Source organism: Glycine max, chromosome 1 (genome assembly GCF_000004515.6).
Source record: "Glycine max cultivar Williams 82 chromosome 1, Glycine_max_v4.0, whole genome shotgun sequence".
NCBI classification, from domain to species: domain Eukaryota; kingdom Viridiplantae; phylum Streptophyta; class Magnoliopsida; order Fabales; family Fabaceae; genus Glycine; species Glycine max.
Genome location: NC_016088.4, coordinates 49,038,195 through 49,050,849, shown reverse-complemented (window position 1 = coordinate 49,050,849; position 12,655 = coordinate 49,038,195). Strand labels below are relative to the sequence as shown.

General features: G+C 37.0%; 1 protein-coding gene across 1 annotated transcript; it reads left to right on the top strand.

Moving 5' to 3' along the window:
- The first annotated feature begins 1,567 nt into the window (after positions 1-1,567).
- Positions 1,568-10,650, top strand: CYP42 (peptidyl-prolyl cis-trans isomerase CYP42). The gene is made up of 5 exons (NM_001248530.3): positions 1,568-1,708; positions 1,816-1,890; positions 2,710-2,871; positions 9,945-10,103; positions 10,328-10,650. Exons 1-5 carry the CDS (start codon positions 1,706-1,708, stop codon positions 10,409-10,411), a joined length of 483 nt encoding a protein of 160 aa, NP_001235459.2. The 5' UTR covers positions 1,568-1,705; the 3' UTR covers positions 10,412-10,650.
- Positions 10,651-12,655: the final 2,005 nt, after the last annotated feature.

Below are 12,655 nucleotides of genomic sequence, written 5' to 3'. Positions count from 1 at the left end.
AAAAAATATTATAGCTAATTCATATTTAAAAAAGTCAAATTAATTCTTAAAAAAATTGTATCAAGTAAAGAAAATCAAAGTAATTTTTTTATTCACTATCACTGAGTCATTTAATAGATAATGAGTTTTTAATTTACTTTTTATAACATATTTTATTTTTCAGTTTTGTTCATTCTTACATATTAGAAAGAGGGATAATTGACATTAATAACTTTAATATTTGTTTATATATATGAATTCTTGCTTTCATTTATTAGTTATTATGCGTTTATTTATTATATTTATAAATTTTATTTTTTGGAAAAGAGATATCATATACAAAGATAAAATAAATGAAATATTTTATTTTTAATTTTTTTATCTTAATCCCAGTCCATTAAAGAAAAAAAAAATCTGACTAATTTGGAGTTCAATTTTGAGGTAAGTAAAATATGTCAAAAAATTATTTCTAGCAAATATCAAACTTAGTACTATCCAAATGATTTAATTCTAACTTCAATCTATGGTTAATCGCTTAGTTCTTTTGTTTTCAATTTAATAGATTATGTTAATTAGCAAGGCATTTAACATATAGTGAATTTTTAATAGTATCACAGACTTAAAAAAAATACTTTACTTTTCAAATTCTAATTATTATAAATTGAGAAAAAGATATTATATTTTAATTATTGATTATTAATTACTATTTGAATTCGTGCATTTATTTGTTTTCTATTCTGAATTTATTTATTATATTTATGAATCATATTTTTTAATAAATATCATATGTAAAATGTAAATAAAAAAACATTTTTTTTACTTTTTTTTGTTTTTAGTTTTAAAAATAATTAAATTTAAAATAAAATAGTGTTTTATATTAAAGAGTTTTAATTCGTGAATAATTTATTATATTTATGACATTTACTTTTTTAAAATATCATATTAAAAATAAAAAGTATTTTATTTTTAATTTAAAAAATAATTAAAGTTAAAATAAAATCATATTTTTATAATTAAACATTCATTAATTGATTATTATACATTTTTTATTATATTTTTTTAGAATAAAAATATTATATTCAAAAAATAAAACAAATAGAATATTTTAATTTAAAAAAAGAATACTTTTACAATTAAAAATGTTTGAATACATGCATTATTGTATTTACGATTTTTAATTTTTTAAAATAGCAGTAACATAAAAAAGAATAATTTTATTATTTAAAATGAAATAAATTAAAATATTGTCTGAAGACATTTCTCCAGTTCAAATGTTATTGTTTAATTAGTGATTGAAATGCCTTCTTCTTTTATAATTAATATATTTTACTTTAAGGAAATTTCAACAATTATTTAATATATTTTTCAAATAATTGATATAATTATAGCTGTTTGTGCCCTTAACCTTGTAGTCTAACTTCAAATCATGTTAACCTTTGATTATGAAGTAAATTATGTGGTGTTAGAAGGATAATACTTCTCTATGTACTCGGTTATAAATTATAATCTCCAAACGAAGATATAGCTTTCGGTGGGAGACAGTGTTTTCATTCGTCTATATTTATTGGTTAGCCCTGCAAAAGTGCATATTCAAAAGCCGAACCCAAATAACACAACACAAAACGATCTTTTATTTCTCTGTCTAGAGAAGAATCTAGCAAGCCTTGCTCGTCACAAAATCAAAGGTTGCAACTGAGAACTCACTCCTTCGAATCAAAATCAAAAAATGGTTAGTGGCATATCAGCGATTCAATCTCATTCACTCACACTTTGTGTGTGTATGCGTTAATTCTATTAATTTCTTGTAACTGACTCTGCTCTGGTTTTCGTTTTCAGTCGGTGACTCTGCACACAAACCTAGGCGACATCAAGTGTGAAATCTTCTGCGACGAGGTCCCTAAAACCTCCGAGGTACTTCATTTCAATTTTACCGTCTTTATTAATTTTGGCTGAATAATTGCTCTCTTTTTTATTTTTCAAAATTATGAAATATGAATTGCTTTGAGGAAAAAAAAAAAAAAGACTCAAAAGTCTAAGCCGAGTGATGTTTGTGAGAACAAACCACAAAACTTAGACGCGAAATTTCGGAATTTTAATCCTAATTTTATTAGCTGTCTGTAATTTCAATTTTGATGGGAGAAGAAAACTACGGGTGTGTTTGGACGAGCAGTTGCAAAATTGATTTTGGAGTGATATGATTTATGTTATTTTAAAAATGAGTTAATAGAAAAAATCATTATAATTTTTTTTATTCAACTCAAAAGCTACCTGAAGTTAACTCAAAATCAATTCCTAGTACTAAACATGTGATTATTTACCTGAAATTATGTTAGCTACTATTTCAACATGGTTTGGATGTTTTAACTTGAATCCAAACATGCACTGAAAGTACCTAGTAAACTGTTTCTATGTTTTATCCGTGAACAAAGCCATTGCATCAGTTGCCCAATTTTATTGGTGGAAATAGATTGTTTGCATTCATACAGTTATGAATCGAAACCGTGAGATGAAGATTGTAGAGTTTGTATTTTAAGTTGAATTTACCTTAATATCTGATTTTCATCCAATGTTTCTGATTGGCTGATAACATGAATATCTGGTTTAGCTTAATAATGGTTAAACGTTGTCATTCTTGTCCTTTATCTGAGGTTTTACATTTGGTTTTTCTGTATTGAAGGGGGGTGTAACTAACAGTTAAATTATCTTGTGTGTGAATGTGTTTCAATCCAGAATTTTTTAGCGCTATGTGCAAGTGGTTACTATGATGGGACTATATTTCACCGCAACATTAAGGGTTTTATGATTCAAGGTGGAGATCCAACTGGAACTGGCAAAGGGGGAACCAGTATATGGGGCAAGAAATTTAACGATGAGATAAGAGAATCTCTGAAGGTGAGTTCATCCACAATGAATCCATGTCTTTGAGGTCATGTGTTCTGTTAGGCAGCATTCCATAGATATGTTGGAAGAGGCAGAACATAGCATATGATTTCTATTTCATGCTTGATGTATATTAAAAATAAAATATTACAGGACATAGTATAAAAAGTAGTATATTTTGGTTCTTCTGAAAAGGGGCTAATATGATTGTTTTGCTTCTCTATGCCAATATCAGAATTTGAGCATAGAAATGGCACATGGTTTCAATGTGATGAATACCACTTTTGTTAGCATGCCTTAAAATGAAGAGCACAATTGGGATATACTGTTATCAAGATGATGCATTTGAAAAACATATTTGTGTGCTGAAAAATGGCTTTTAAAGTTACTCCAAGATTGTTTTTTGCTCAGCAAATATAATTATATTCATATATATGAGAAAAGTACCAGAGGTAGTTGAGATACAATTAGTTGGATGGCCATAATCTGGTTCCAGATCAGACTAAAATAGAGTCTGATTAGGAACCAAAAAGGCTACACCCTGCCATAATTAAAATGAATTGCTAGTACAAAAAGCCTTTCTCCAGATTAAGATACTAGTACAAAAAGCCCTGTCTGATAATAGTAGACCATTGATTGAAGTGTTCTGCAAAGCCTTTCTCCAGATTTGATAACCATGTCCACAAAAGAAAAGACGCATCATCAATCAGTTTGTTGCTGTCCAAGGACTCATTGTTGAAGATGATCTTATTTCTTTTCTGCCATATTGTCCAAGTTACAGCAAGCCACCAGCACTTCCATCTATTAATCCTTGTGCCACCAACCATTATGGAACCATGTTGGAGAAAATGTTGCTTTGGGTCAATCGGTAGAGCTGCTGAAATATTCAGCCAAGATAGTGTTTCCCACCACAAGGGGAGGATTTTGCTACATTGAAAAAATAAATGCCCTGCATCCTCTTCCATATTTCCACAAAATGGACAGCTCCTATCCGCAACCTCTACTTGTCTCCTGTACAAATTAACTTTAGTAGGCAGTCTATCTCTAAGAAGCCTCCAAGCAAAAACTGCAACTTTGCTTGGCACCTTTAAATTCCACAGCTCCTCATATGCTCGATCCCTTTCCCCCTCAACTGCTTCCCTTGTCAATAATTTATAAGCTGACTGCACTGTGAATTTTCCGCTTTGATCCTCCTTCCACACCCACTCATCCTTTCTGTTTCTCTGAATTGTATCCGTCCCAATGTCCGTTAGGAAATTTGAAGCCATTGTTATCTCATTATCAAACAACGGCCTCCTCCATGACAAGTTCCATTCCCATACATTATCCTTGAATTCTCCCAACTGCTGTATTGTCTGATTCTGTTGTTGGGAGACTACATACAGTCTTGGATACTTTGTGATTAATGAGGCCTCACCTTGTATCCATTCGTCTTCCCAAAATTTAACCCTATCCTCTCTCCCTACCTTCCACATGGTTCCTTTTTGGAGCTGCTCGCCCTGATGTGAGGCTTGAAAGATTAGCTTTAGGTCCCTCCACCACAATGAATCTTTATTGCTGCCAGGTTCTTCTTCTAGACCCCTCCACCCTCCATATTTGGATTGCAAGACTCTTGCCCACAGCTGCCCTTAATGCTGGAATAAGTTCCACCTCCACTTACCAAGTAGGGCAATGTTGAAAGTATTTATGTCCTTGATGCCCAAGCCTCCTTTGTCTTTTGATCTGCATACTATCTCCCATTTAATCCATGATATTTTGTTTTTGTCTGGGCCTCCCCCCCACAAAAATCTGCGGTGCAAGCTACGTAGCTTATCCTGTACCTTCTTGGGAATCCTGAAAAAAGATAAAAAGTAAATAGGAATAGAATTTAGGACTGATTGGATAAGGGTGACTCTCCCCCCAAAGGATAGGTGTCTTTGTTTCCACTTAGATAATGCCCTTTCACACTTTTTGATGATAGGATCCCACATCTGAACCCGCCTCGGATTTGCCCCAATAGGTATACCTAAATAGACAAAAGGGAAGGACAACAAGCTACAATTCAACCAGTTGGCTGCATCAGACTTCCATCTTTCCGACATTCCAAATGCACCAAAACCACTTTTTGCAAAATTAATCTTGAGACCCGATGCAAGTTCAAATATCCGCAAGATTGATTTAATCGCCCTGACATTCCCCTGAGACGCTTCCCCAAAGAAAATTGTGTCGTCTGCGTATTGGAGGATGCTAACCTCCACTCTGTTTGATCCCACTGAAAAGCCTCGGTACAGATTTCTCTTGACAGCCTCTCTCACGAGTCCATTAAGTGCCTCTGCCACTATATTAAATAGGAAAGGTGCTAGTGGGTCACCTTGCCTTAGGCCTCTCTGTGGAGAGAATTCCGCCGAGGGGCTACCATTTATCAGTATTGATACGGTAGCAGATTTTAAACATCCTTCTATCCACTTGATCCATTTAGCACAGAAACCCAACCTCCTTAACATATAGATCAAGAAATCCCATGAGACCGAATCATAGGCCTTCTCATAGTCTATTTTGAAGACTAAACACGGTTACTGATTTCTCCTTGCCTCATCCACCACTTCGTTAGCTATCATTGCACTTTGTATCAAATGCCTCCCTTCTATAAATGCAGATTGAGTCTCATGTATTATAAATGGCATGACCTTCTTCAATCTGTTGGCTAGCACTTTGGCCACTATCTTGTACATGCAGCCAATTAGGGAGATCAGCCTATACTCATCCAGCGACTGCGGATTAGACATCTTGGGAATTAAAACAATGAAAGATGCGTTACTTCCCCTTGGGAAGGTGCCATTAACGTAAAATTCATCCATGAATCGAAGCACATCTGATTTCACCAAGTTCCAGAATGCCTTGATGAATTTGAAATTTATTCCATCTGGGCCCGGACTCTTCTCACCCCCACAGCCCCATACTGCCTCCCTAATCTCTTCCTCCGTAAATCTCCCACTCAGCAAGTTATTGTGGTACTGATCTAATGACTGAAATTCTACCCCATCTAGGAGGGGTCTATTGTGAACCACTTTTTGGAATCTGCAGATGAAAAATTGTCTTCCTGTCTCCTTTACCCTTGGCGGATCTTCAACCCAAGCTCCATCAATCCATAAACCTTGCAGAGAATTATCTCTTCTTCTTGCATTTACTAGCAAATGAAAATAATGGGAATTAGAATCTCCCTCCTTGACCCATCTTGCTCTCGACTTCTGACGAAGCAAAGATTCATGATGTTGTGCAGCTACCCACAAGTCTTCTTGGAGCTGTCTCCGGAGTGACATCTCCCGGTCACTTAGCTGTCTATGGGATAAGCTTGCTTCCAAACTATTCAATTCGTCCTCAACCTCTTTGTATCTCTTAAAGGTATCCCTAAACTGCTCTCTATTCCACCTTTTTAACCTTGTCTTCAATCTCTTTAATTTTTCTTTTAGCACAAATCCGCCCCATCCAATTTGCTGGTGTGACTGCCAACAATCCTTCACTGTTGACTTAAAAGATTTATCCGACAACCAACAATCAAGGATTCGAAATGGCTTAGGGCCCCAATCAGCGAACTTAGATCGGAGTAACACAGGACAGTGATCCGAGAAATTTCTCTTCAGGGGTTGCTGTAAGCTTGCTGGCCATCTTGTGAGCCAATCAGGAGACACAAGGAAACGATCTAACTTGCTCTTTGCTGATCCATTGGCTCAATACCACGTATAATTACTGCCAGTCCAAGGCGCTTCCACCGCCTCCAAGTCATCTATCCACTCATTAAACTCTTTTATGCTACTCTCTCCTATCGACCTTTGGCCAACTCCTATCCTTTCCGAAGGGTCTCTGATATTGTTGAAGTCCCCCGTAATACACCATAAGCCCCCATTGATTGCTGATTTCACTTGTTTAATAGCATTCTAAAGTATTCTTTTGTTTTGTATATCACATGGTGAATATACAACAACAATGTGGATCTGCACTGCTTCCTTAGCCCATTGCCCTGTCAACCTTATGAACCCATTACCACTGACTTTGCTTTCTAACTTGAACTTTTCGTCTGACCACATACATAGTATTCCTCCCGCTGAATTGGCTGCTGGCAGCACCTCCCTCGACACCATTGGATCTCCCCATAATGCTTGACATGCTGTTTTCTCTATAATCTCCTTCTTGGTCTCCTGGATGCAAATCATATCTGTCTTCTCCTTTACAATTAACCTTCTTATAGCTGCCCCTTTTACCCCCTTCCCTAGACCCCTCACATTGTATGTGATGATGTTCATGAGGGGTAATTTATGCACCCCACTCTCTCTGCCTCCTTCTTGTCTCTTTCTTCCATTGACATGAGCCTTTCTACCATCTGCCCGTTTCCTTCCTCTTCATTCACCCCCATTTTTTTTGCTAATTCCCATATGATTTCTGCTTCCTGCCTCTCCTTTTCTCCTATTTCTGTGTACCCCCCATTATTTTGTTTCTCATAACTACCTCTAAAGTCATTCGTGTCTTTGTTCTGTGGTATCATTTGAGTTCTGCCTGTGCTTTGCTGTTCTTTAATCTGATTGCTCTTTTGCTGTCACCTACAGGTATTATTTTCTGGTGATTTCTTTTTAGTTGTGTCTATTGTATTCTCCTTATCTTGCCTTTTGCACCTCCTATTTCGAGAATAAACCAGCCAAGGGGTATTCATGTCTATGTGCTGTTTATGTGTGTTGGCAGATTGTGTTGTTGGGCTTGTGGGGGGGGGGGGGGTGTATGTGTTAGGGCCCATTTCATTTGAGATTAAATTAACCCCATGCTGCTCCCGAGACTCACTCTGCCCCCAGCTGTCCTTGATATCCTTATTTCTCTTGCTTCCTTCTTTTTCACCTTCCTTTTCGATGCTTCTGCTGTGGTCCGCTGTTTGCCTCCCTGTCCCGACAACCTCTGATTTGTCTGTGTGCCTTACCTCGTATGGCAATGGCAGTTCACGCTCCTTTGGTATTCCCGCCTCCCGTTTTGCGGCACTGGTCCCAATTCCTTCTGAAGTGCTACTTTTCAGACTCACCCCCTTGATCCTCCATGTATTGTCTTTATCCGCTGGTTCTCTCGATTCGCTGTGACCTTTGGGTAAAGGCGATTTACATCCGGCGTTCTCAACGGCAAGTGCATGCAAGTCCTTCCGATGAGCTTCAAGTCCGTCAACTTCGTCGCCATGTCTATGCATGTCCACTCGGGGCTTTGCTCGACCTTTGGTACCATCGTCGTGCGCGAATGACGCCGTGGGGTTTGGCTGCTCCTCTTCCTCCCTCGTACCATCCGCGAATGTTGCCGTCGGTCTCTGGATCATGGCATTTGGCTGCTCCTCATCCTCCCTTGTGCCATCCGCCAATGCCAATGGCCGTGCTTTCTCCGGTATCGGGGATTCCATAAAGCTGCACTCCGAAAATATTTCCTCCGACGACATCAGGCCACTCCTCCTCATTCTGTTCCACAGGTCATCAGTTGGGCCACTTTCTTCTAAGATTGAGACTTCATATACTTCGGAGCCTACATGCACTTTGACAGTATGGTGAATAAATGGCTTCCATGGTGTTTTGAGAAGCACCCTAGCCCTGTCCATCCTTCTTCGTTCCTCCACTTCGTCGTCAAACTCCAGTACATCCCCCATTATCCCCAAAATCTTTTTGATTGCCTCCTCATCCCAGATTATGGCCGGGATTCCCCAACATTGAACCTAGGCTAATCTGTTTCCAGGGCGCAGATTCGGTGACCATTTCTACAGGGAATACAACAAAGGGGGCTTTCTTTGGTTTAGTTCCTTCATCAATTGATCAGCTCTTTCATCATTCATTCCAATTATTATTATCATGTCGTCCCCCAGATACGTGATTGAAGTATCCAGTCCATAGTCCCACCTCAACTCGTCTTCCGCCTTATCGAACATAGTTGGGTTCGATAACCTGCCAACCCACGCATCCTTCAACCATTTCAGAGTTCTTTCTGTTGGCTTGATGTGGATCGCTGTTGATCCATCCATATTGCTTCTTCCAGTCACCGCTTCTGCATACGACAATTTCTTTGTCGTGTCCCCTCTGTGCATGAGGTTAAGGTTTATTGGGCGCTTCCCGTGCCATTGTTCCTGTCTTCTCCCTCCTGGTTTCAGTTGTCCACCCCTCAGTCTTTCGTAACGTGGGAGGTTCACATATAGCTTCAGGCCCCCTACGATGATGCTATCCAGTTGTTTCTGAAGCATACGTTCGTCTTCTACCCCCTTGAATCTGGCGAAACCAAATCTCCTGCCATTCCTGTTCCTTTGTTTGGAGATGAATATCTCCCTAACATCTCCTTACTTCTTGAAATATTTCCACAATTCCTGCTCTGTTACTTCGTCAGAGAATCTTGTGAAGTAGTAGGAGGTGATTTCAGTCCGATCCCTCCAGTTGGTTATGGTGTAGTGTTGTCCACATGTGTTCCGTTGCTGGCTCCGATGGGGATCTCCTATCACTCTCTCTATGTTGCGCTCTTTCCTTTCCTTGCTACTCCTAACTCTCTCCCACCCCCTCTCAGGCTCTCTCTCTCTGTTTAGGTCTCTCTCTCTCTCTCATTCTCTCTCAAAGTTACTCCAAGATATTTCATTATGTTTGAGAGTTATTCGTATATCTGAAAAGAAGAATGCACTAAGCAATCTCTATAACTGAAAGAAGAGTTATTTCTTGCATCTAACGTTTTAATTTTATGGAAATTTTACAATATTTAACTAAGTATCATTTTAATCATAACCTAACTGATTGTCCTTAGCATGCTAAAAACTTCATTTTATTTATTTATGTATGTCTTGATTGGTCAATTCTTTCTCTGGTTGATTAAAGTCAATTTTATTGTTTTGAAATATAATTATCTTTAAGCTGTTACATTTTTGTATCTGATCAAATGTGATTAATTTATCATTTGGTTTATGATGGTAGTGGTGAGCTGTGGGCTGTCATGACATAAGAATAGTGGGAGTTTTCATTTTGATGTGCTTTATGGAGCAATAATTATTGTCATTTTTTATTTTTCTTCATCCGATGATTGTGGTAGTTAATAGGTTTCCCTTTTGTATGTTTCAGCACAATGCAAGAGGAATATTAGCAATGGCCAATAGTGGTCCAAATACTAATGGAAGCCAATTTTTCTTGACTTATGCAAAGCAGCCTCATTTAAATGGGCTATACACCGTGTTTGGCAAAGTAATTCATGGATTTGAAGTTCTTGATCTCATGGAGAAGGTATTTTATTCTTCTGTAATTATCAAAATTGTTTTGTCTCTTTTAAAAAAATTGGGTTGCAGCGCAAGGTGAGCCTCAACTTTTATGGTTCTAGGCTTGGTTTGGCAACTCAACTATGATATGCATTTGATTTTGGTGTCATATTCATGCGGCCCCTTTGGAGAATGTGTGTGTGTGTGTCTAACCATAGAAAATAATAAATAATATAGTACTTTGTTGTGCAGACACAAACAGGGGCAGGGGACCGACCGCTTGCAGAGATAAGGCTCAATCGTGTAACAATACATGCTAATCCACTTGCTGGTTAGCCTTTTGTCTCAACAGTTTTTTATGTAAAATTTAAGTTTTTGTTTTCCAAGTGATCTAGCTTAAAGGGGAGGAGAAAGTGAGTTCTTATGTACTAATTTGAGTACTTGTTCGTACCTACTGATTCAAAGAAGCATTTTGATTGATCAAGTAGTAAAGTGTATATTGATTTGTGAGATATGCATGGAATACGATAAACACATCTTTATGGATTAGTTCAAGTGGCTAAATTTTATGGTGTGAGAGATCTTGGTGTTGGCATTGTGAAATTTTTTAATGCCAAGCGTATACCTTTAATTGGTGTCATATGTTGCCATTTACTATATACAATTTTAATTGGTGGTTTGTTATCTTCTTAACCTTTAAGCTTGATAAGGCTGAAAAGCTTTCATGTCAAAAGGTACATGATCGATGGCCTGAAACGAATTGTACCTGGCTTTCTTCATTATTATTTTTTGACTGCTGGTTTTCTTTATATTTATAGCTTTATATGTCCTCTAGATATTCTCCATTATATCCAATTTTCACTATCCGATATTGAATTGTTGATCTCCTTCTATTTTCCGTCTGCTGCAGTAGATCCTCTTATCTCCTTGATGAATGATTATTGTTTCCTTTGTCTTTCCTCTTAATCACTCCCAATTTTTGTGTCAACCTTTTTTGCCACTTGAATGGTGCTATTCTTCTGTCTGTGCCTTATGCTTCAGCCCTTCTTATTTTTTATTGACTGAATTAGCTCTGAACTAGGTAAACATCCTCTTTCTCTTTGACCTTTTTCTATTACACCTTGACCCATTATCTCTCCATCCATGCATCTAGTCATGCCATTCTAGAACTGACATTTTTTACTGGTCCTTTGGTTGGTTTTATCCTCTTAATTTTTGCTCCATCCTTCATCAATTCTTGGATGAGTGTGCCTTTGTTACTGTCATTCCTATGAGTTAGGCCTATACCCACCAGCTCCCTCTTGCCCGGGAAGTGTTCTCTCCCTGTCACTGTTATTGTTAAATATGTTTTATTTTATTTTATAAAAATATGTTTTTTTCTCAGTCAAATGTTAGTAACTAGTATGTTATGTTAGTGGAAAGATTTGAATTCATGATATCTTTATCACTCCAACCCTTATGTCTCTCACCCCAACTACTAGATCATCCTATGACACCCTTATAAAAATATCCTTGATTTGAATATGTTTTCGTTGTGTATTTTGACAAAGAATTTAAGATACACAATGGTAATATCTTTGATAAAAGAAAATTAAAAAAAAAAGGTGAACTTAGTGGTATCGGTTGAGAATAACAGCTCTCCTCTCGCACCAAGGGGTCTAGCTCGGTTGAACGAGGCGTGAGTGTTATAAATCTTCTGGTACCTGTCTTTGATTCCTATGGATAAAAAAAAATCAGCTTCCCTCTTGCCTCTCTTGCCTTTCTTATTGGGTTGCTTGATATGATTGCTGCTTGGTACAAGCTCATTCTTTATTGGGCTTATTCTCCTAGGGCTTAGGTTGTTGTTTACACCTCAAGTTACTTCCTGCACCTTTTTCGGAATGTTTTTCTTACTTTCCAGATTGACCACTCTGGAAGTCAAAATCTGTAATCAATTTGGAATGTAATTTTATATTTTGGATTGGTCATTCTGGTAGCTAAAAAAGGAGTGCAGGAAGCAACTTGGAGGTGCAAGAAACAATAGCCTAATTCTTATTGTTGCTTGATGGGCTATCTCCTTACATGCAAGAAACAATAGCCTAATTTGGAATGTAATCATTATTAGTGAGAAGTTTTTTTCCTTTTGGAGTGTGTTGATCTTAATCCGTTATCTTTCTTGTCTGCCTGACAATCTTGCCCTCTTATGAATAACATTTATTTATATTATCAGCTGTTCCTATGGTTATGCTCACAAGTCACAAAAAATGGATCTATAGCTTTTTGTCTGTTCGTATGGTTAACACTTATCAATATTCTATCTTATCTTTATCATATTCTCTTATACTATATTATATTGTGTGCTAATGGATTTTAAACTTTATCCTCGTCTTACTAAAATAAAATTACTATAATAAAGAGATCAGACTATATAGTACTGAAATAAAGAAAATATGAAATTAACATTATTGTAAATGGAATTACATATCTATAAATTATTGTAAAAATATATGTAATACTCAACTTGTGTGCGACCTTTTTTTAAAATTGTCATGATGATCATGCTGAGATTAATCTTTTCCCTGTACTGCATGAGATTCCAGT

Coding starts and splice junctions, on each gene's coding strand:
- CYP42 (NM_001248530.3), top strand. Junction 2,872..9,944: donor AGATAAGAGAATCTCTGAAG/GTGAGTTCATCC, acceptor TGTATGTTTCAG/CACAATGCAAGAGGAATATT. Junction 10,104..10,327: donor TTCTTGATCTCATGGAGAAG/GTATTTTATTCT, acceptor TTTGTTGTGCAG/ACACAAACAGGGGCAGGGGA.